General features: G+C 48.1%; 1 protein-coding gene across 1 annotated transcript; it reads left to right on the forward strand.

Annotated features, from left to right (window-relative positions):
• Nucleotides 1-3707: 3707 nt before the first annotated feature.
• On the forward strand, nucleotides 3708-5388 carry NKX2-5 (NK2 homeobox 5). Its single transcript, XM_051631278.1, has 2 exons — nucleotides 3708-3993; nucleotides 4781-5388. Exons 1-2 carry the CDS (start codon nucleotides 3708-3710, stop codon nucleotides 5386-5388), a joined length of 894 nt encoding a protein of 297 aa, XP_051487238.1.
• The last annotated feature ends 19926 nt before the right edge of the window (nucleotides 5389-25314 follow it).

Consider the following 25314-nt stretch of genomic DNA (forward strand, 5'->3'; position numbering starts at 1 on the left):
TTCAGCAAGGTTGTTTGTTGTGGGTTTGTTTTTTTTTTTAAAGAAAAGAAGTCGTGTCCCCCCAAAAAAAACCAAACCAAACAAACACACACACACAAAACCAAACCTCCAACAAAAACCAAACCCAAGCTCAACAAACCCAACTACAAAAAAAAAACCAAAACCAGACCAACATTAAAAAAAATCAAACAAAACCCGAAACGACTCGCATTTAGCGGTCCCGGAGAAAAGCAAGGAGCGGGCGTGGAAGACAACTCTGGCCTGCCAAGGGTTTCTCTGGGCGTGGGGTCCCTGCTCTGCCCCGCAGTGGAGAGCAACCTGCGAACTGCGAGAAGGCGACGGGAGGGAGCAGGGCACCCCCCGCTTCTCCCTGGGAGCCAGGAAAACATCAGCGTTTGCTCACCCCGTCTCCCCCACATACTCTCATGGGTCCCGGCTGGACGGGTGGCTAGAGAAAGCGTTTCAGTGGGCTCCTCTAGGCTCCTGTCTCTCTTTACTTCTTTTTGCGTGTTATTTAAATGCGATTCTAATTTTGCCGCCACTAGTCTGCAATCAAAAAAAAAACACCACATGGAGGGCAAAAGCGGTGTCGGAGAGCTGGAGGTGCGAGTGATGCCTTCCCTCCACCCCTGCCCCAGCCGGGGCACCCGGGTAGGTCAACCCGAGCTGGTCACCCTGGGCTGGGCAGGACGGGACGGGGACCGAGCCGCGGCGCCTGAGGGCAAAGTCCGGAGCGGGGGGAGCCGGTCGCTTTTGTCCTTTCTGTTCGGGTGAGACAGCTTGTGCCTGGCTTCAGCGGACTGCTGGAGAGCACCGGGGAAGAGAACAAGGGTGGGGGGGACGGGGACTGGAGGGATGGGTTTCGGGAAGAATGGGTGCTGAGCCTCGACCCGGAAAGTCCGTGAGCTGCTGTATGTCAGAAACTTAATCATCAATCAGCCGGACACAGTGCAGACCTGGCCTCTCTTTGCGGAGTGTTTGCTTTTTCACCAATTATTGCGGCCCTGCAGCTCTTTTTGTTGATACAGTAGTTCTAAAAAGTGCTAATGTTCATTTATCAGGGGGCCGAGCCCAGGACTCCCACTAGTTCTGATTCTTCCAAAAATATAAACACGAAGAGAAGGGCTAAGACTAAAGCCCCCATTTGTTTCTAAACTGCAGTATTAAAAGTGATGCATTGTTGAAGATAAAGCGGAGATAACGCTGTCTGTCTCCAATGAATGTCTCCCCGACGCATTAATGACATTCCAAATGATAGCTCCGGCTTATCGTTCAATTAATCACTTCCACCCTCTGCAGCCGGGCCCACATCGATCGGGAGCCGCCGTGTGATTGGGGGTCTGGAGGAAGCCCGTCAATCCTCAATTCAGGGCCGTTTGTCTCCCAGCAGCTCTCCTGCCGGTGGACGCGGGGCCGCCCCGCCGGGGATGCGCTCCGGGCCCGGGCCGAGTCCGGCTCAGACCCCCACCCGGTCGGAGCCGCTTTCCCCTCCGGGCTCACCGGGCAGAGGTGGACCTCCGGACTTGACCTGGGAAGGGGATTTTGGGCCCAGGATGGAGGAAGGGAGAGCCGGACTCCGTTTCTCCCGTCCCTAGGGAAGTGAATGACACCGACGCAGGGGAACCTGCGGGCGCGGGTCTGGGAGGGTGGGTTCGGGATCACTTCATTATTTTAGTATTTATCTAACCTATCTCGATTAGCTTGTAATAAAAATGAAGCAACGAGGTTTAGAAAAACCGCTGAGCGGTTCAGAGGGTAAGGGGTGCCGCAGACGCCCAGTAAAATCCCACCGCAGGGCTCCCTTCCTGAGCCGGGCTGCCGAGGCTGCCTCCACCTTTCCCAGACATTTCATCCCTTCTACCACCGGGAAAAATCCCCTCCGAGCTGCCTTGGGAACCGGTTTTCCACGGAGGTCCGCAGAAACAGCAGCCGCCAAGTGTGAGGTGGCCTCTTCCCTCCCCTCATTAAACGGCAATATTTCAGGCCTCTTCGCACACACTAATCGCTCCATCTGTCACAGCAAGATCTGGATCAGATTCGGGAACAAACCGCTCCCGGGACACCGGCAGCAAGGGGCTGCGAGTCCCGGGGCTGCCGCTGCACGGGCCCGTGGTCCACAGAGAGCGAGACGAAAGTCACAGCACGGCCCACAATAATACCCTTAATTAAAATCCACAGAAGGGAGCCCGAGGGTGCCGAGACGCAAAATCTCGGCCAGGGGCGTGTGGGGGAAAGCAGCAGGTACGTTCAGGGGAGAGCAGTTGCGCGCAGGTGCCCGCGTCTCCTCCCGCTTCGGACGGTTTCCTCCGTCGGCGGGAGGAGGAAGGATTTGCAAAACTTGCCCTGCGACCCCGCGGCCTCCCCGGGTAGGGTCCGGCCAAGGCATCTCCCAACTCACCGCATCCCCGCAGGGCTTCTACGCTCGGCTCCCTGGCCCCTGCCTTATTCCCCACCGTCCCCGGCCGTGCCGGGGCTCGGAGGGGACGAGCCCATCCCTGCGTCTCTCGGAGCACCGAAGAAGTGTACAGATTTTTTAATTATTATTATTTTCTGCACCCTCCCCACCCCCTTAACGCTCCTCCTCAACCTGCGACTTTGCCCCTAAGGTTTATTTTAGCGACTCAAAGCGCGTTAAATCAAATGAGCTCACCCTCCTGCCCCGCGAACGCCGGGGTCTGCGGGGACCCGGCCAGCACCGGGGCTTGTTCCCGGGGCACCGGCCGCAGCCCAGCGGGCAGTTGCTTTCACCTGCTCTTCTCTAGCAGGACCCCTGTATATTTTGCAACGCCTTCAACGCGTGGGTTTTTGTGATTTGTTTTTGTGTTGTTGTTTTTTGGGGTTGTGGGGGTTTTTTTTGTTCGGGAGGGTGATGGTGTGTGTTGTTTTGGGGTTTGTTTAGGTTTTTTTAAATTTTTTTTAGACAGTGCTGGTTGGAAGTTTTTTGTTTGAAAGCTTGATAAACAGATGGGGGGAAACACAGCCAGCATTTCCCCTTCCAAAGCTAGGCAGGGGCTGTTTGGTTGCTCGCTCCTCTCAGCTGGGCTTTGCGGGTGTTGTGCTGCTTCAGACTACCTGCATAAACCTGAAGCACGGATTTCCCCTTGAGCGAGCTTCACACAACAGCGAACTCCCCTTTTCTAGTTCCTGAGATCACATATTGCAGAATACTAAAAACGAAACCTCCGTTCCCTCGCTTAAAAAAAAAAAAAAAAAGAAAAAAAAAGAAAAAAAAATCAGCACATATTTGGTTGATGGTTTCCTCCCGGCCTGTTTATTTAATCTGACTGTATGATAGATGGAATCAGATAGTGGCTTTGTACACATTAGGCCATTCTGGACTTTTTTTTTTAATGGATCAACAAACTCAGCGGGGAAAAGCTGGATAAATACAGTGCCGCCCCTTTAAATGAGTGGGGATGTTTTTGAGATGTATTACTATATTAGGTGACATGGAACTTTGCATCTCTCATACCATCACTGCAATGTTGGCCAATAGAAAGCTAAAGTCACCCAAAAACTGCCTAGTCCCTCCTTCCCTTCCCTTATGGTCTGGTCCTACCTGCCTCCAATGCACAAGTCAAAGCTACCCGCGGGAATGCTATGTGCCCCCTCCGTGAGCCCACGCTCCACCACTGCTCCAGGTTGGCTGCTCCTCACCTCCTTTTCCATGACCCTGGGCTCCGGCCGCTGCCCCACTCTCCTCAGCAATGTTTCCTAGCCCTGTGACAACGACACCCTTCTCGGTCAAGGATATTTTGAATCTGGAACAGCATCAGAGCGGCCTAGCCTCCATGGAGCTCTCCTCGCTGTCCTCCCCCTCTTGCATGCTGGCCACCTTCAAGCAGGAGACGTTCAGCGCCGATCCCCCGGCCCTGCCCGAGGAGCTGCCCGAGCCGCACCAGCCCAAAACCTCCGCTGCCTTCCCCGGCTCCTACTACGTTAAAAGCTACGTGGAAATGGACTCCGCCAAGGACGCCAAGGCGGACAAGAAAGGTAAAGCCCGCGACTAACGGAGGCCCGGCGGCCTCCGAGCTGAGAACAAGGGAGGGCAGGGGAAGTCGAACTCCAGAGCGGAGCTCGGCGCTCGCCCCTGCGGGGCTTGAGCTTCCCAGGGACTGCGGGGGGGGCGAGGGGACAGCACGGCGCTGCGGGCGGGAGGCAGCGCGCCCGGCCTCGGGGTCCAGGGGAGAAAAAGCGAGGAGTGAAAGCATCTTCATCGCCTCCCAGGCCTCGCAGTATGGGACGGACCCGTGGGCCCCGGCCCAGGAGACCCCCGGGGCTCCCCCGAGCGGGGCTGGAGCCGCGGCCGCGCCGGCAGTCCAAGGGGACGGGCAGAGCTGCAGAATGACATGAGAGGCCTCGAGCTTGCTCAGAAATTAGGCAACAGATTTAACTTCTAACTCTTTCGGCTGCGTGCACATCCGTGGGGTCGGGAGAGGATTCAGAACACAGGCTACATGCGCTGGATCCAAGCTATAGCACAGGCGGTCGCGACTCAAATCAGTGCAAGCAGCATTCGTGTTTTCAAACAAAAAACAGAGCAACGGCAAATTGCTAAAGAGTTACTTCAGGAGCGGGGCAGGCCCGGTCCCGCTGCAGCAGGAGCGGGTCACCGCGGAGGCCTGCGGGGCCAGGGGGCAACCAGGGCTTGCTCATGGTGCACGCGGTTTTTTGAACATTGTGTTGCTTTAGGGTTTTAGTTTTGGTTTGGTTTTGTGGGGTTTTTCTACATATTTTTTTTTCCTCCCTCTTTTTCCTTTGCCGGTTTATTTTGCTGCAGAACTGTGCTCCCTGCACAAGAGCCTGGAGCAGGAGAAAAGAGATCTGGAAGATCCCGAGCGCCCCAGACAGAGGAAAAGGAGGAAACCTCGTGTCCTTTTTTCTCAAGCCCAAGTCTACGAACTGGAGCGAAGGTTCAAGCAGCAGAAATACCTCTCAGCTCCCGAGAGAGACCATCTAGCGAACGTCCTAAAGCTCACCTCCACCCAGGTGAAAATCTGGTTCCAGAATCGAAGGTATAAATGCAAAAGGCAGAGACAGGATCAGACCCTCGAAATGGTGGGCATCCCTCCCCCCCGGAGGATAGCGGTGCCGGTGCTGGTGCGCGATGGGAAGCCCTGCCTGGGGGAGTCTTCTCCCTACAGTTCGCCGTACAATGTCAGCATTAACCCCTATAGCTACAACGCCTACCCCGCGTACACTAACTACAACAGCCCCGCCTGCAACGCCAACTACAACTGCAACTACCCCTCCATGCAGACCATGCAGCCCTCGGCGGCCGGCAACAACTTCATGAACTTCAGCGTAGGGGACTTGAACTCAGTGCAGACGCCCATCCCGCAGGGGAACGCGGGGATCTCCACGTTGCACGGGATCCGAGCCTGGTAGAGCCGCCCCCGCACCCAGCCCGCTCCCCTCCGTGGGCCACGGCCACCGGCGAGACCCCGGAGCCAGGGATGGAGGGGCTTCGGCCGCGCCTGCGAGCGGGTCTCGGGACATTTCCAGGCTGCGGGGGGGATGAGGACAGTTCCATGTATCATCCCGGCGGAGTTCACTAGTCTGGCGGCCATTTCCAGCGGGGAGGTCTGCAGTGTATGGCGCAGGGCCGGGCGGGCACGGCGCGGGGAGGCTCGGTGCTGCCCGCACCTCCCGGCCCCGACCCCGCTCGCTTCCCCTTCCACCGGGGTCTTCGCCCTAGTAATTCCCCTCCTTCCTTCCTTCTTACAAAGCAGCCGGGCATTTTGCTTGACTCGTTCCCAGAAACAGCTACCCGAGGCCTGCAACTTTTTTGTTTATTATTTTAACTGTTACTCTATAGTAATTATTATTGAGATCCACGTTTAATTTTTGCACTTCTCGTACGATCCCCGCTGTCCGGCCAGTCCAGCATCTCGCCAGCTCCCAGGTCTCCCCTTGAGAGGCTAACACGGCGGCCCCGGCTGCGCCCCGCAGCCACCCGGTGCCGGGAGCGGGGCAGGCAGCTCTCGCCAGCGCACGGATGAGGACAGACCCCCCCCACCCCACCCCGGCCGAGGGATACAGACACTCCGACCTGCCAGGTCCCCGTAGGGTTATGCACTAAAACGTGAGTTAGTATTGAAATGCACTGTCCGCCCCTTGCCTCGCCGCCCCTTCCGACGTGTTTCCCTTTGCTGTACAAGCTGATGGAGATCAGCGAGTTGTCATTAAAGAGAGTGACTTAACCTTGCGCGTCCCTTGCGTTCCTTGCGCGGCCCGGCCCCTCCCCCCCCGGGTGCCGGCAGCCCGCACCGCGGGGGCAGTGGGGTGCGGATCCCTCAGCCCCGGGGACTCTCAACGGCAGCAATTCCCCTTTTGAAGCCTGTAAACGGTGCTGGTATTTTAACGTCTTTGAAAAATAATTTAAAAGCCGCTTTTTCAGCTCACAGCCCGGGCAGGACCGCTCTGCACCGGTCGTGTCCCGCCCCGTCCGTGACCCGTCGCTCCGAATCTCCGGCAGCGGGCGGCTGGCTTCTTCCCTGCACCGAAAAGCAATGCACGGAGGGTACAAACACCCCAAGACATAAACCAAGGGGACTGGGCTCCGCCGGAGGGGAACTGCCTCCAGCGCATTCGAGGGAGGTTTCCGCAGCTTCTCTGCGCCGTCCCTGTGGGGGAGAGAAGCAAAGGACCCCCCGCCTGCCCCAAACTTCCCAGGGGCTCCCCATCGCCCAGCTCCCTGCCTCTCCTCTGCCTCAGCCCCAGCCTCTCGGCCGCTTTTACAGTAGTCGCTATCAAATGTCAATTATTGGGAGTGAGAAACAACAAACACTGTAATTCAGCGCAGTCAAAACATCCTCTGAATGTCTGAGATTGCCCGGCCCGGTGACAAGGCGATTAGGGGAACCTGCAACCTCTCCTGTCTTGGCCATATCGGCCCCATCAGTAAACAGGGATGGAGACAGGGTGGCTATGGCCCTGGGACATAGGATGAAAGGCTGCTGGGGAGTGGAAGCTGCCTGCAGCCTCTACCCCTCCTTCCCAAGGGGACCAACCTCACACATCCCCCTGGGTAGGATTGCACAGATAAGGAGCTCCGACCTCCTTCCTATCTCTGCAAATAGAAGGGGAGCCCTGGGTGCTGCTCACAAAGCCCTTAATGCAGTATGGAGCATAGACACCTGTCTGGGGCTCAGGGTGAGGCAAAGAGTGGCCTTCTGCCATGCCCAGGCAGTCCCCTCGGGGACACTTACCCCAGAGAGGCAGAGGGACATGAGGTCTGTTACAACAAAGGGAACCAGAATGTGCCAGTCTGAAGCAGGGACATGGGGCTGCTGGCCCCGAAGTGCACAGCCCCACAGCTGTGCAGCCCAGGAAAACACAAAGGCTACTACTTCTCCTCATTTGAAACCCCTCCAATCCTGGTATCACTGGCTGCGTGATGACTTTTGCCTTCTTCCCACACAGACTTTGCATTGAAAGGACACATGCTTCAACAGATGGTAGAGAGGCAGCAAGTTAGCCAGAAAGTACTGTGCTCTAAGAGGGCCAAGAGTTTCCATCTTCCTGGGAGTCCCAGGCAAAGAGCATGGGAGGTGGCAGGAGAAAGCTGGATTTAAACTCTGCCACTGTTGTGTGCTGTGAGGGAGTCACAGTTTGGTGTCTCTGTTTGCCTGACCTGCAAAATGGGCACAATGCTGCCATCCCACTTTGTGATGCTGGTGTCACTGAACGTGCTACTGCAGAGCTTGGCCAGGCTCAGAGCTCCCAAGGACCCCTCAGTAGACAGGACAAGTCCAGAGTTAAAAATCAGGAAAATCATTAAGATTAGCTAAAATTTGAACAACTACTTTGGGAAGCTGACCCTGAGAGGGCCCTGTATTAAGCGGTCTACCAAGATGGATTGCACTGGGACTCCAGGAAAAGCCAGACAAAAAAGTAACTCCAAGCATGAACACAGCACCCCTCTCCACATACTCCAAACAACTTTCTCTTCCTCAGATCCCTTAATTTATTAAAATCTGTTTAGTTTCCACCTGTAATAGCTCAGAGGTACAGCTATTGAGGAATCTGACTGCATGTAGCCTGCTGTCGTTCTGCAGAGGCTGTTCTGGGCACCAGCTTTGGGTCTGATTTCCAGGACTGCACTGTGCTCATTCTCACTGGGGATGGATGTACTCCAGCCTCTGTCCACGCTGCTGCTCACACGCTCCCCCCTCCTCCTCACTCTTCCCCGTTCCTGCGGGAACTGCATCACGAGCAGATGCATGGCAGGATAAGACAGGGGCCTGGAACGGCAGCCGGAGCCTTGGAGCCAGTTCAGAAAGCGGTTTAGGCAGAGGACAGGAGCGCAGCTGGCTGAGGCCGAGCAGCCCAGCTCTGGCAGAGGCACCCGCAGCCGGGAGCCAGGCAGGGTTAAAGACCTTTCCTGAGCTGGGTTAAGGGGAAGCGCGAGAGACACGCACAGGAGGAATTAACCCTCAGCGCACTCATTTTGGCCAAGGGGGGCTCTCTGTCTTCACGTGCACAGTCAGCCCATTGCTACTAGTCCTGCTCTTGCAGGTCTGCCGCGGCTCCGCAGCAGAACAGGCTCCGCAGCAGAACAGGCTCCGCAGCAGAACAGGCTCCGCAGCAGAACAGGCTCCGCAGCAGAACAGGCTCCGCAGCAGAACAGGCTCCGCAGCAGAACAGGCTCCGCAGCAGAACAGGCTCCGCAGCAGAACAGGCTCCGCAGCAGAACAGGCTCCGCAGCAGAACAGGCTCCGCAGCAGAACAGGCTCCGCAGCCAGCAGAGCCAACAGGGTCAGGCGGCGGTAAAAGGTCTGCCCGGGACTTCCAAAGGCACCCAGGCTGCGGGCACACGCCGCAGCACCGTGATGTGCTCTCCCAAGGCCAATCCTCTCAAACGCTTAGAAAAACTGAATAAAGACAAGTTTCTCTGCCTCAGCCTGAAGTGTTTCACAACTTCAGGGCAATTTGAAAAGCTCGTGGTTATAAAACGTTATTTCAGGGGAAAATGTAGCATACTGGCGGTTTATTTTTCAGGGAACCCAAAATCATAGATCCTTTGTGTTTGGGAGCAAGCTGAGGGGACTCAGGAAAGAGGTTTTAATTAGATTTGATCTTACTCTCCTTTCCTCAGCTTTTTTTTTTTTTTTTTTTCATTACACAGCCTGGCACGAGCATTGATTTCTCTGCTTTACAGCAGCTTTTTTAGAAGAATTCGGTGCACCAACTCCACGTGAAGGTAACAGAGCAAGCGCAGCTCAGCACCACTTGTCTGCTTGAGACAAACCACATATGGTCGGTTTATACAAACTATTTGGAATTCACAGAATTTGTACAGGAACAAGTTGTCAGCTGTAAGGAACTGATACCAAATCCCTCGCCTTTAGCAGTTTTGTAGGAACTGAAGTAATTGTTTTTCCCAAATAACACCCCTGCAGTTCCTAAAAGGCATCTGTGGCCAGCAGCTTATTCGTTAAATTCAAGGCATATTCACATAGAAAGTTATTATTTTGAATCAGAAAATAAGGAACTACGTCCTGGTAGTAATTAGGTAGACGTTTCCACGTTCCTGAGAAGCCCAACAGAAAAACAACAGATTAACAACCCTCTCTCCCTAGCCCCCTGCTCCCAGTTCAACTCACTGACAACACTTTAGATCAGTATCAGCAGTAAGTGATAACAGGGATTATTAAGAAGAATCAACACCTTTAAAATGCTACTCCAACATTGTCTCCAAAGCGAGAAAGGGATAGGCTTTCAGGCTGGAGTCTGATTTTTCATTCTTCGGTGGTTATTAACTACAACACGAACTCAATGCCACATTTTGATGCAGAAAAAGAGGGAAGTGGAGATTTCTTCTAATAGAAGATCAAGCACTGGCAATACATTTGTGAAAGTTCATCAATCAAGGTTTAGCCAAATGACATGGAATAAGTTACTTGACAACCACTACCTGTCTCCTGCAGTCATTGAAAACATTGTCACTCCAGAGCATCATTCAGTAAGAAAGCCCCATTTAGTGACAAGCTGATCAGCAGAGCAGTCCATCAACCACAGGACTTTCCTAACCTCTCCCTAGTTCACTTCCACACCAAAGGAAATTCCAGCGAGGTTTTTCTTTCCATCAGCTTTTCCTCTCTCAAAGCAGCTTGCTGTATTATTTTAGTGCAAACTCTAACCCAGCCTCAACGGAGGTCTCATCCTTACTGCTTCCTTCACTTCATGGGCAGGACACTGATCCACGCCAATTTTTCCTTCTTGGTATCAACAAGGGATCTTTAAGGATCTCAGACTCCCCTGTTCTCAGTTCCCGTTTGCAGTCTGCAGAAAACACAGAGCAAATACATACACAGAGCTGAACTAGATTATTGCTGCTGCTTCTTGCTACAGTGAAGGTTGTACTACTGTGCCTTGGCTAACTGACCACTTTTAAAGTCTCTCCACCATTTCTGTCACAGCACTACCCAGACTGCTGCTTGAAATGGCTACTAGAGCTGATGGGCTGACTGAGATGAGTTAAAATACGCAAGTTTCTGTATTGGTGTAAAGGAGTTAATGGAACTGCAAATCACACACAAGCCACGTCAATGGAGTCTGGATGAACAGGCTAAGAGGCAGGATAAGACAGAAAAGGAACTGTTTCCCAGAAACTGAGCAAGATGAAAAGCCGACAGAAACCCAGGAAGAGAGACAAAAATTCTGAAAAGCGAAGCAGGGCATTTTAAAACTAGCTCTGTGTGCTGAGCAATTGATGCACTGACTCCACTGAGACTATAGCACATCTGTTAAGTCATCCCTGCACAAAATAACTTTTTTTGGTGCCAAAGGAGACACATGGGTGAATGGCTAAACCACAGGTCTGCAAGTCAGGAGATCTGGGCACTTCTCCCAGCTCCATTAGAGAGAGACATCATGCTTGCAGTTGGGTCAGCAGAAGCAGAACCTCACTCCTACACAGCAGTGAGCAGGGGCCAGGCAAATGCGGGGGTCACCAACACAATTTGCAGAGATCACTCAATACTTGCTTAGTTTGATGTGCTGGAAAAAGAAATTGTCCAAAAGCAAAACTAACTCACAAAGGGACAGAATCTCTTAGTGGCCAAAATAATTTTATTTCTTGGGGTTGGGTAAAATTAGTCGGTTTTGGGGAGACATCCTGGACCTGAATTACTATTTGTGCAGATGGATGGACTCAAGGAGAGCCAAGCATGAATGATACTACTGTACAGCAGGCAAGGTCAGGAGTTAATAGGCTCAAAGAGGGGAGGGGGGAAAAAAAAAAAAAGCAAGTTTGTCAAGTATTTCAAATTCTGTGAACTGCTCTAACTGCTATCTGATCAAAACCATAGCAAACATAATTTAGAAAGGCATTTTAGTGTTCTAGTCCTAGAACTAACAAACCTGGTTGTTGAACAAATTACTAACTTCCACAGTTAAAAACTTCCACAGTCAGAAACATTTTCTAGCTGTTCTGGGTATTGGGAATAGGATTTGTTGCACTCTCCTGCCACAAGAATATCCCATAGTTTCTTTTAGCACAGCAGACATTTCCTAAATAGATTGCATTGTCCTCCAGCATAAGCTTTGAATAAGTCACAGTATCGGCTCCTAGAAATTGCCCCCAACTCTCATCTTCATAGCTAGGAATTTTTTGTACTCATTATCTGTGAAAAATAAAAGCTGCTTTCAGAGCAGTCACTGCAGTTACTGGAGGTGCAGCACACAGACATATGCACAATGCTGGCTGGCATCAAAAAGGAGCCATTTAAAAATGGGTCACAAAAAATAATCCAAAATGACTTCAGTCAAATAAGTAAGTTTCTTATATTTTTAAGTACAAAAATATTAGAATGAAGTCCTACTGCTTGGCCTCAGCAAGTCAGTTTTAATGATATCATTAATGAGACAATTTATGCTATTTCAGGGAAGGAAAATATAAATCTTGGTTAACTTGATGTTTCATGTACTGCTTCATGTATCGTGCAGTGTCAGCTGCTGCTTCCCTTTCCACCACATACCCACAGAGCCGGGTCCAGATCCACCCCACAATTACACACACTTCACTTTACAGACATGGTTAATCCCACTGAAGATTCTCATACCGACACGGAGAGGGTACGAGGGCTCAGAGTGGAAGCCGACAGACATGCTGACACCCGGCTACGTTTCTGGCCTCCTCCCATGCTGAGGCTCTAGTATTCTCTGCTAGTTATTTCTGGGTATGAGGGTTCAAGGAGCTTTTATACTTGTTGTAGGTTATGGGGTATATCTGAGTTTTGCTTTCCAATTACATGCCCAGAAAGCAATCCATGCCCTGCACATCTGTGGATATTGCAAGAACCCCTGTCCTACAGCCAATAAACACAGATGCCACACATACAGCCATGCTCAGAATGGAGGTTCCTCACTGGCAACTTTATAGACAGTCCCTTTCAAGCCATGCAAAAACCCCCTGCTTTACTTAACCCTAGCTCTGAAGACATGAAAGCAGAATTGCTGCTATTAAAAGAGATGTTCTGCCGTATCTCTCATCTGACACTCACAGGCATCCGGCGTGCCTGTCTAGGACCCCAGAATATTTTCTCCTTTCAGATGTACAAAAAAAATTTTAAAAAAATAAAATCAGTGAGACCTGCTGGTCATTGGCATCTCTGAGAACCAGGCCTGAGGTACCTACATTTGTCTGGTTAGACACTACTTTAGAGCCCACCAGTATTTCACCTTGAAAATTTAAGCCTAAATGATTTCTTACACAATGAAGCATTAGAACTGGAAACCAAGTTTCCCTCTTCAGTCTTTGGCAGTAACATAATCTATGGCATTTCATTTTTATACACACAAATATTATTTGCCATGTAACAAGACAAAAGCAAATACTTGATACTTTTGCCCACACACACAAAAAAAACAGTAAGACCACGTGAGACAACCACCCCTTAATGCAGCACACTGGAACGACAGGGACAGTTGTAGGTTACTTTCCAAATACCCTCTTTGCTTTTTTTTTGCCCTTTATATTCTGGTTGTGAAAACACTGTGCTCTGCCCCTTTGATCAACTAGTGAAAAGCCCTTTCATGTCTTGCTGTCTTCATTACCTTACATTTTAATTGCTGGCCTTCATGGGACAGACAGGTGGTACAAGGTCACAATGGGAGATGATGGATGGCTTTTGGCAGTGCCTGGCCAGATGACACATGCTGAAACCAACCTGTGCAGCAGTAATGTGCCCTGTGCTGGGGGATCAGGAGGGCATGTACAACACCTGATGGCTACAGCCAAAGACCTATTTTAGGTCCTATTAGAAAATAATGAAGAACCAGTTCTTTCAGATGAGCATTTCAAAGCACCACACACACACACAAGTGTTACTGATCTGAGTATCACCATCCCTGCAATCCACTGGGACCACCATTTCTCACATTGATGGAATGACACATTCAGAAACAGGGATTTAAAATTCAAGTTACTTAGAAGATCAGGCAATGTTAGAGGTGAAGCCCCAAAGTTTCATATTAAAGCTCCTGCACTGAAGGCTGATGAAGATTTCTCGATAAAACAATCAATTTCAGATGCCAATCTTACTTTAAGCGTCATAAAAATCACTGGGGAAAAGGAAATGTTTTTCTTTTTATATACCCAGAGCTTCCTTTTCCCCTATTCCCCCCCCCCAGAAGATGACAACTCACTGGTTTGGACCCCTGGTGCACAGGAACTTCAGTTTTACCCTGGCTCCATCTACTTACACTTGGCAAATGCATACACCCATCATTGCCACAATACAGAAGGTTTCTTTTCCAATGCATCTGACTTGCTGACAACTTGGTTGTGGCACAAGTTACACAAGGTTCATTGCATGGATAGCTATATTGGACAGTAGGTACCATACTGCTAGTTTTTCTACTCAAACAGAAAAGAGGCAAGAAATCATAAGGAGAAAGACACTTTGGACTATATCATAGAAGATATCAGGCTATCTTACTTGTCCTTTCTAGCCTTAAAAACCTCTAAATGGAGCAAGTAGCTCTCAAAGCAAAGGCTGGATACAAATATGCTTCTAAATGTCATGTAATTCAGCCCCAAAGTTAAGTTCAAGGCCCTTTATAGCACAGATAAGTCATTATCTCAGATGCTCATCTGGTGGAAGTCCCTGTATGCCCTCTGTTCTCAACTTGTCTTGTGTAGAAAGGCATTTTAGGGGTAGATCCATGCAAAACTCGATGTAAAACCAAGACACAATAGAGGGCTATTTTGCTAAAGTCTGCTCCCAGCAGTAAAACGCACCGTTATTACAAGTGCAAAATTAATTGGTTTAAAGATTCTTCTCCAGGAAAGCCAAGTTGGCCCTCCAAGATTTGTCTTGAAAGGCAGCAACCCTGATTAACTGCAGAAGGAAACATTTCCTGACTATTTTCCTCTCATCACCCTGCCTCCCAGATGGCCATTCCTTTTAACTTTCCAGGCAGGTTCCTTCCTTTACACAGTTGTTTCTAACACACAGGGACTCATTAGCTCTGCTCAGTCCTTTCACCCAGAAGTCAAGGTGTCATGCTCAACAGCATAAATGACAGGAGTCAAGTTTAGACTGAGATACAGGTGCCTGGGGCTGGAAAGGCCATTTAAGCAACTAGTTCCCACTTACACCATCTTGTTATTATTTTTTTTTTTTTTTATGTGAAACAACATCACAAATTTTGCAGGTTTTGGTGTGTGCCAGTTGAAGATCATAATCCTCTTCAAAATGCATTAGGCAGATGCTTTCAAACCCAAGTCTCCTTTGAGACCATTCCTGCTTTATCAACTAAGATAGCAGCATCCCACCCACCTTCTAAGGGAAAATTACAATATTCAGAGGATGTTCAAAACCAGCTGAGAAAAACAATATGGGCCACAGAACTTCTTTAAGTGTTTTCATGTTTTCTTCAAAACAGAACCGATGACTTGGTAATTTCTGAGTCACTGACATTTTATAGAAAACGTTTTTTTGGGAAAAAAAAATAAAAATCACTCTGAAAATACAGCCTTCTTGTAACTACTGTTCTGCAGAGTGCTCTTTACTTGTTGCTTTGCCCAGGGTTGGTGAGATCTTGAAATGGGAGAGAACTTGTTTTAATTGTAACTGGCATTCATTTGATGCAGACTCTTGAGATGGTCATTTAACCTCACACGTTGCATTAGAGGTAGAGAGTTCAGGTGAAGAACAAGGGTCCTTCACTGCCTACTGAACACAGGCAGGGTGTAGAGGCTAACAAATCTCCACTTTAGAGTGTTTGGATGGAAAAATGGATGAGGTGGGGAGTGCAGGAAAGCCTTTGCACAGAGAGGAACTGACTTTTCAAAAGAGAAAACGCTTTCAGATGACCTGCGCTAAAGATAGGATGAGCACAACAGCAGCTTTTTAAAGCAGCAGTTCTCTTATCACAAGCCCCCGAGGAAGGGAACAGCACTTTCAAACACAGCGTTTTACAGAGCTCTGCCCTCAGGCACCGGCATCACCCACAGAGGCGGCATCTCAGTGAGTCGCTGGTCTTGCTGGGGACCTGTCTGTACCCCGAAAACTGGAGGGACCTTTTTCTGAGCTGTTCCTCCATAATCCCAGTCCTCCGCCCGGATACTGCAGGCGGGCACTTCCTTTATCATTTTGACTCTTGACCTTGAGAGGGCCAGGGCTCTGCCCTGCCACCTTCACTGCTTCCGTCCAGCACAAACCCCTCCATGCCCCGTGATGGGGATACTTTTAAAAAAGGGCATCGTGGTGATAGATTTGTCAAGACCAAGGGTCAAGTTTATGTTGATCTACAGGTGTCAGAAGTGTATTGATCCAATAATTAAGGTCCCCGAGAGGTCACCATAAATCCTCAGGGGACTGAAAATACCACATAACTTGCTTGCAGATGTTGCAGAGGTAACCAGATAAGGTAAAGCAACCACCCAGCAAGTGTTAACAGACACTGTTAGAGAAACAGGTGATGCCACAATGTTATTTTGCTGTAAGCCAGGGTGGCCAAACCTATAAAAAAGTGAAAACATCAAGCAATTCAGGCCCTTGTCAGGGCAAAGGAAGGACATTTATTTCAGCTTAAATTGGGGAATCTTTGGCTTGCACAGGATGAGAGACAGCCTTTAGTACTTTGCCCTTTTTGGTCAGCACTTTCCATGCATTTCCCTGACAGTTGTGAATGATACTTAACTCAAAAAATGCTTCTGTGAACATAATTGTTTTAGAATGGAATTGTTCAGCTGGAAGGGACCTACAACGATCATCTAGTCCAATTGCCCGGTTCTGCAGATAGAAACCCCACTACATCAGGTAAAATTAGAAAAACCATTACATAGCAGATACGTAACAAGAATCCCCTTGTCCTCATTTCCAGCTCCTCTGGCTGACACTGATGCCAGTTCTCCAAAGTGTTTGACAATGCCCAGCGTGCACTGTGATCCCTGCAGCCAGGGACCACGCGGACGTTCCTGGCAGCAGGGGCTGCTCAGGGCTGCTGAACTCGAGCATTTAAGCCCAGCAGTTACTGCAGAGTGTGATGCTCAATCCCTTTATCATGTCCCCTCTCCCTGCGGCAGCCAGAGTGAGGTCTAATTTTAAAAAGCAGTGATATGGTGCTGCTGCAGGCACACACGTTACAGTTAGCTGCTGGGTATGTGAATGTAAACGTGCATAAGCTGCTCTCCAGTTAGGCTATGATATGGTTGACTACGTGGAATTGAGTTAAACAAAATGTGGAAAGTTAACTTACTAATTTAGAGCTCAACAGTTAAAACAGATGAGTTGCCAATTTTATTTTTAAAGTAATTTTGGGATTAATAACCCAAAGTATTTTTCTGATCTAACTAACAAGTTAATAATCAAAACCCAGTTTTCACCTGACTCCATTGCTTTGGAAGAATCATAGAATTATCAAGGTTAGAAAAGGCCTTCATGACCATCAAGTCCAGTTAACCCCCTACAACCCATAACTGTTAAACCATCTTATGAAACACCATGTCTACCTCTTTTTTGAACATCTCCAGGGATGGTGCCTCTACCACCTCCCTGGGCAGCCTGTTCCAATGCCTCACCACTGTTCCTGTGAAGAAATTTTTTCTAGTCTCCAGCCTGAACCTCCCCAGGCTCAACCTGACTCCATTTCCTCTTCTCCTAACCCTAAACATATTAAAGCATATTCCAATGAAAATTAGAAATATAGTGGATTTGATAGGAATCATTAAGTCATATCAAGATAGAAGAAACTCAGAGTTTAGCAAAAAATAATGTTGAGTATCAAACATAAAATTAATATTACACCCCATTCATAATTTTTCTATAAAAATTAGAAAATTATATTCCAACAGACTTTTTATGAGAGCAAAACACTTATTATGACAATAATACGCAATCAGAGTACAGCACATCTCAGCTATCACACACAGCTGTGACTGCCAAAACACAAAGATTAATTTTAGAAATGTCTGTAGCATCTGTGTTGCTGAGTTTTGGTGCTAACAGTCACTTATAAGCAGAAAAAAAACATAACACGTATTTGTGCTTTCCAACTGGGGCTTTCATCTGTGTGAGTCTCTGCTCTGCATCATCAGCACAAGCAGGCAGCTCTCACACCCAGGGCAGGTACGTGCTGGGGTATTCTGTTCAATAGTGCCCAAAACATGCAAGAGTGTATCTAGTGACATTTGTACCATGGCCGGTTTTTCCCACACGTGACCATGGACCCAGTCCTGAAAAAAAAAAAGGTTTAAAACCACCCTTGCTACCTTTACCGAGCCCAAACGTGCTGGAATTTGCCTTGTCTTTGCTCTGCTGAGGCCAGCTGGGGAGGGACGCAGTGAAATGGTGCTGGGCTCGGCAGAACTTTATTTCACAGTGCTACCTAGTGGTTTCTGGAATAAACGATCAGTTGGTCAAAATGCATTCTCCACACAGAACCTCAGTGGGAAGTAAATACAAATGTGTCTAAAATCCAGAGCTCCACCACTCCCTCCCTGGGCCAGATGGGAGGCAGGTATTTACACTGCAGAACAGAGGAAAAGAAAGAAAGAAAAACAAAAAAGAACACTTGTGAACTAACCCCAAGCATTTCCGACTGGATATTCATACACACACACACACACACATTAACAACCCCATCCCAGCCTCCTGCAGAGGTACTGGATGCCAGGACAGGCAACACTTTATTCAACAGCCAGGATTTTTCCTCCCTTACCATTGCCGGGGATTAGCACAGGAACACAGAGCTAGTGGCATTCATGGTCCTTGAGAGACTGTCCCTCCCCTTTCCATCCGCTCTTACAGCATCAAGATGTTAATGCCAGACCCTGTGATCAGATTTTCCCAGATTTCCTGCCAGCACGGGCACACTCACCAGAAAGAGCAACAAAATCTCCTCCCCTCCAAATACCCTTCCATCCTCCATTCAAACTTTCCTTTGCTCCATAACAGAGATAGTGGTTGCTGAAACTGCCTCCTGTGCTGCTCAGCATCCCCTCACCCCTACTGTACATGTCAGTCTATATTGATCTATATGTTGATCTATACATTTTCCAGCATCACAGGTGCCTGGGCAAAGGAGCAGTGCTGCTGCCCTGCGTTTGCCCCCACAGAAGACAGCGCTGCCCAGGTGCCAGGGTTAGGTGCTACAGCAGCACAAATAAAGTCCTGTTAAAAACTGAGTGGGCAGATCCAGAGGCAAGCCCAGCAGCATTCAGGGGAAGATGTTAAACCCAAGTATGAGACAGCCACCAGACATTTCCCATATTTAGAAAGGGGAGAATGGTACTTACTTCCCTGGGCAATGCCTTATGATCACCAGATGAAAGGAGTCATGTAAGTACTAAGTAGTATTAATAGTCACAGGCGTTATATATATATATATGAATAATATAGTCAAACAATACTTAACAGTTATTTCCAATAGCAACATTTGTATAATGCCATTGGCACTCAACTGCTGATAAGTTGGACACACTTAAGGAATTTTAATAAGCCTTTGAAAAGGTTTAACTGATGTGAATTAAGCCCCGAGATAATTTGGACACAGGGCTATCATTCTTCAGTTAAAAATAATTGATCTTGAATGTAAACGTCACGTCTTATGCCCTAGTGTACAAAGGCAAAAAAAAAATGTCATTTGTCACCAGCAGCGTCTGGGGCTGATTAACACGTTTCTAGAGGAGCTGCAGCAGCTCTGAGCTGTGCCAGGACCATACGAGGGACCCCGCAGCTCTGCTCACCCCGGGGAGCCTCTTCTTCCATGGGGTCATGGACAAGGTACCTCACAGGAGTAAGATTTAGATCTGTTAATCAGCAATACATGTGTGGTTATTGCTACAATGACACTAACTCCAGTGCCCTAGGCATTGTGTGTGAGTGCAGAAAGGACTGCTAGGATCTTTTGGCTTTAATCCACAAGGATAGCTCTGCCGTCCCTCTCCTCTTGAAGAGGCTGAAACAAAGTTTTAATCTAGAGTTTAGTACTGACTATATAAAAAATACATATATATATATTTTGGACAGGACTATTCTGTATTTACTGCTCATTGCTCCAGGCATTATGCTTTATTAACTGGCAATATCTCTCCCAAAGCTCACTTTTCTGGAATCCTGTAACAGACAGAAAATGTAACGTCTTTTTGACAAGGTGATAAGACCAGAAGCTCTTGTTGAAATCTGCAAACCTAAACATCCACCCACATCTTTATAGAAATTAATTGGCTTGCAGAAATAAGAATGTAAACTCCAACTTGCTGTCTTTCAGCATGTTACCTTGTTGTCTACAAAGATATTTGCCATTAAGGTCTGTAAACGATCAAGAACTTCAGTTTTGGTCAAAGTCTGCAACTACGAAAGATGCTGGTGCAAAGACAACTATTTTAAACAAATCCAAAGACAAAGAATTGTGAGGTTTTTGTTAATTTTTTTTTTTTCCCCTCTCCTTTTTTTGGCTGGTTGGTTTTGGAAAAGCAGACAGATTACTGGCACAAAACAGTGAGTGAAAGCTGGGAGTTGCTGACATTAAGCTACTTGCATTTTTGCTTCAGCTATTTTCAAATATAATCTCTGACATTTAAACAAATGGGAATAACATTATGATCCTTAGCAGGGGTTGCAGTTTTATATCCAAATGAAAAGAAGCAAAACCAGCATACTTTGAAGAGCCCAGCTCAAAAAGGAATTGTTCATTGTTTAATCTAAAATATACAGCATTGATATACATATAATAGATCATTTAAATATATGTGTATATACATAACATATAACAATATACAGAACGGGGGAATGCTCGCTTCTCTTGGAAACATCAAGTATTTGCTATTATCAGACACAGGACAGGAGGCCAACTGGATCAATAGACTTACTCAATATAGAAAAACCTTATCTTCCTTTTGGACTAGCTAGACCTAGTGTCAGCACCTAGATGCCACTGACAGAGTTATCTCCCCTCAGCCACAGCAATAACTGTTTGGTAGTTGGGTGACACCTATGTAAAGCAAATAACCCAAACAGAAAAAAAATTGTACCACTGTCCATTTTGAAGATAAAGGAAATAAACCCACCCCTCCCCAGTCCCTGTGCATTTATTTGGACTATGAAATTACACTTCTCATGCTGTGTGGGTTTGGGTTTCAAATCTCCATTCCTGTTGGGAAACTGGAAACTGAAGAACTTTCGGGTACAAGATGACCAGTCCCCTGGAGGGGTCAGGTCCGAAAGCGTCCCTGGATGGGACACTCAGCCATCATGCTGTTGAAAAGAAGGAAGCAAAAAGCTTTCATGTTGTTCTATATATATGTGGTTCTATCTATAGGGCCTGGTGTGCGCTGATCCCTGAGGAGACGTTCTCCCTGCCTGCCCTTTGGGCTCTTATCACGGGCCCAGAGGGACACACGCAGCATTATCACCAGGCCAGGCTCAGAGCAGCCGAGTGGCATTTTCCTTTCATGCAGCCACCGACACCAAGCGCAGGGCAAAGCGCTCGGCAGCCCCGCGGCACAGCCCGCGACCCCGCCTGGCAGCCTCCAAAAGCAGGAGATAAGTGGGGTAAGGGCAGTCAGCTCTGCTGCTGCAGCAGGAGACAAGGGTCAGGAGCGATAACATCTGAGCAGTCTCACCTTGCGAGGTTAAAAATAAAAGGAAGCCCAAGTGGAAGCGAGAGACCGTGGTGGGTTAGGTATGGGGAGATGTCACAGCACCCCAGGGAGAGGCAGTCACCAGATCTGCTTCTTACAACTCCTGCCACATTAATTTGAATGACTTTGCATGGCTGCAGGAGCCTCATGGTTCATCCAGCATCTTAGCACCCAAGACATCACCTCGAGGCAGATGCACAGCCATGATTTCCACAGCTCTTGCTTTACTGGAGTACCCAAGGTCCCCGGTAGAACTGTGCCATTTCCTTCAACACCACATCAGCCTGGGAAGGGCAGGCTGAGCCCTTCCTGTGCACCTGGAGAAAGCAGGAGCAACATTTTCCAGTGACTTTGCAGAAGTGTGAATAGTTATAGACCGAAAAGGACTTTAATATTAACCACATGTGCTGTGTCTCTGCTAGCTTGAGTAGAGATCTCAGTGTACAGCACATGAAGGGGCAGGCCCTAAACCAAATTAAGTCAGTAAAGATTCTCAGTCCATCAGACTGTAGCTCACTATGTGGAAGATCAAATCTTCAAGGCACAGTTGCAATGCTCCGGTACATCCAGAGCATCCCTCTTGATGCCTCACCTGAAGAAACTGGTACAAACTCTTCCTTTATATGTTCCTGTGAGAAAACTAAAACTTCAGCTCAGTGGGAGTGGCATTTGCCTTGTTGCACAGAGCAGCCCAGACCCTCTTTGTACCATTTTATATAAGCAAGCAGATAATAAATCTATTCAGTGTAACAGTGTCAGCCTGAACAAGTCCACAACCAGCTGCAAGGACAGACACCTGCACTAAGCCAGCCCACAAACAGCTTTAGGTAGCAGCAGGATGATGCAAGAGCCCCTGGGTTCATTTTATACAGCTAGAAACCCCAACAGCACAATGGGACAGATGCAGAGATAGCAGATGGAGGAATAACTGGTTCTGTGACTCCCAGGTGAAGTTAGTCCATGAGTTGAAGATCCCAGCACTGCCCGTAACCAGGAGGACATCAGTTTTCAGGAATGGGTCATCCCCGTTTGACCAGCAGATTGAGAAGTGTTTATTCAGTGAATATTTGATGGGAGCACGGACATTTGCAGTACATTGGGCAACCAGAAAGATAGAGATGATACTGCTCCAGATACCACAGTAGCTAGTTCTACTACTTACACAACAGGAATTTAAGTTATGTGTTTTGAGATGTGCTTTCAGGAAGCCCTGGCATTGTCATTATTTTCCTACCAAGCTTTGAGCAATGCAGCACACAGAGACCAGGATAGGAAGTCTGACTTCTCTACCTGTGAACATTTTGGATTCAATTGATCTTCTTATCTCTTTACAGACAAGTGACAAATCCTGCAATCATCAAATGTTGGAAAGATGACATCATCATCAACTGATCCCATTCTCTAACAAGCATGCCTTAAAATTAATGTGATTGAGAAATATTCAATATCATCAACTGCTGCATGAGAAGAGAGAACCAAACGTTGTACTAAAATTTGAAGTACGAATACAAGCTCTTTCCACCTCTTAAGTTGCCATCATTTCTCAACTAACATAAAAGTACCATACTTAAAAGTACAAACCAGGACTAAACAAGGGCTGAGAGAACTGGGGCTGTTCAGCTCAGAAAAGAGAAGAAGGCTTCTTGTCAATCAGAAGAGGATCTTACCAGTCTATGTAAATACCTGAAGGGAGGCTGCACAGAGGAGGGAGCCAGGCTCTTTCCAGTGATGCCTGGTGACAGGACCAGAAGCAATGGACACAAACTGAAACAGAGTATGTTCCCTCTGAACACCAGGAAACATGCTTTTACTGTAAGAGTAACCAAGCACTGGAGAAAGCTGCCCAGGAAGATTGTGGAGTCTCCATCCTTGGAGATACTCAGTCCTGGGCAACAGCCCTAGGTGACCCAGCTTGAGCAAGGGCTTGGACCAGCTGCCCTCCAGATGTTCCTACCAACCACAACCGGTCTGTGACTCTTAAGAAACACACATAACCAGGGGAACTGAACAAGAGCAGAGCAAACTTCCAGCCCTATTAAAAGAGTTAAGTTTTGAAGCAAGGTTCCTGTTCTCACCAGCTAGCCTCAGAGAAAGAACTGCAGCAATCATTCAGCAGTTAGAAAAACATCATTGAGGGATACATAGCATTTATACTGCAGAGCATGAGGACTGGCCCATCCTGTGGCTGCCACTCTGCTCTGGGAGCTCCAAGTGTGTTTGGCTGTGGTACACAGCACGTGCTGCCTACCTGGAGAACACTTGTCTCACCTCTAAGGGACAGACGCCCAGCAAGTGTTCAGGCACCAATTACATTAAGGGCTTTGGGCACTTAGCAGCAATATACAATCACAAAGACACTTGCTAAAATATTTGCTTAAGATTTCTCTTCTGGTGTAATAACACTACTACAAATAGGGAGGGGAAACAATGGTAAACTGATTTCCCACCCCCCCACACCTCCCTGTTCCAAAGAAGAGCCCCACATATTTGCAGACAAGTATGCACATGCCCCCTGGATATTCTCAGCCCCCAAAGATTCCAGCCTGACTTGCCTGGCTTGCTCTGGACCACTTGGCATGTGATAGCAGCCTTGCACATTTGGCAGAGACATTTTTAGAAACTTCCAAGCATGAATTCACCCTTCCATTTTGGTAAAGCCAGTTATGTGGAAAGCATTTCAAAAGCAGAACTTCAAATACAGACTTAATTTTGCCTCAATTTTTAGACAAGAAAAAAAACAACAATATTACACTCTTAATTTATTTTCCCACATAGACTCATGCTCTGATATTTCTGTCTTTGCTGACACTGTAACCAATAATGAAATAAATCAAATCAATCTTTTCAGCAGCTACACCATATGTTAAAACTACTTGAAATTCCTTCCCTTGGGTTCATGTTTTATTGCAATCACTAAAAGGAGACTTTCCTTGAAAACATACATCTAACTAAACATTTAGAAAGTGACCACCATGCTGTAGACTTCAGGCATGTGTGGGGAAGAAGCCCACGACCCCAGCTACAGCAACATGGACACCTGGCAGGTGCCTGTTCCTGCCCACAGGCTTTGCAGTGTGGCCACGTAGGAACAGAGAGACCAGGATCAGATCTATGCCTGCAGCCCACTAAGCACACACTGGCACACAGCTAAATAACCAGCAGTGCTATCTGCCTCCTGACACACCAAAGGTCAACTTCCAGGCCTTTTCCCCTTTCCACAGGTATTCAGTAAAAAAGCAAACTGATCTCAGTAGGTTGAACTCCATAGGCAGGAACTGACACAGACTCTCACAAACCAGCAAGCTCTAAACCTCTAAATCTACTGAGGAATCAGAATTGCCCCTTCCTCACTCCTAAGCAGCTCCAGCTGCGCAGCAAAACATCTATAGTCCTTCAAATGGCTTCAGCCCCCTTTGCTGGAGGACACAGGTATTTCATCTCCATGCAGCTGATGAGCTGTGGGTTCATTAACCCACAGCTGCTCAATTGCTGCCAGCTGCCTGTCTCAGCCCGTAAGCTCCAGGGCAAGGAGATTACAGAACCTTTTTAACCTCACAGAAGTTCCTTTTTCCTTGTTTTAAAAGAGTGTTATTCTTTGGAAGAAAGATTTTCACTGCAATTATTTTGCTACAATGAATCCCACTATCAGCTAGCAGTGCCCACATCTGATACCTGCTGTCTGAGGGAGGTAAAGGAGGAATGGTCCAGGTAGGAACTGAAACATTCACATTTGTTTTCACTTGTGCATGAACCTTCTGGCATAGCCCTGAACGCTCATCCAGAGCCCTTTTTGTTTCTCTCTTCCACCAAAGCTTCCTAAACACTTTCTGTAGTCCTGGAGCTCCTGGTCTCAGGAGAGCTCCAATCCTTAACCCCCAAATCACACCCGAGTCCCAAAGTACAGAGGAAGCAGAGGCCATCCTCTTCTCACCATCCCTGAAGAGTCTGCTGTACTTGTCAGAGCAAACTTTGAGTGAAGCACTGAAGAAAACACTGCCCCCTTACAAATAAATTAGTGCAATGCCAATTTTTAGCCTTCACAACAAAACCTCGAGCATGCAGCAAAAGAAAGACCCCCAAGACACACCACACTGTGTGTTTCAAACCCCATCTTCGTATTCAGAAGAAGCCAGAGAGACCAGTGGGCTTTCCAAAAGGCAAATAATCCAAATACAAATCCTCCTGTAGTCACAAAGTAACTGCACAGGCACAACCAT

The sequence above is a fragment of the Apus apus genome, chromosome 13 (assembly GCF_020740795.1).
Source record: "Apus apus isolate bApuApu2 chromosome 13, bApuApu2.pri.cur, whole genome shotgun sequence".
Taxonomy (NCBI): Eukaryota; Metazoa; Chordata; class Aves; order Apodiformes; family Apodidae; genus Apus; species Apus apus.

Excerpts from the sequence above, each read along its gene's own strand:
- NKX2-5 (XM_051631278.1), top strand. The coding sequence starts at position 3,708 with ATGTTTCCTAGCCCTGTGACAACGACACCCTTCTCGGTCAAGGATATT. Across the intron at positions 3,994-4,780 it reads CGCCAAGGCGGACAAGAAAG|AACTGTGCTCCCTGCACAAG; the intron begins GTAAAGCCCGCG and ends ATTTTGCTGCAG.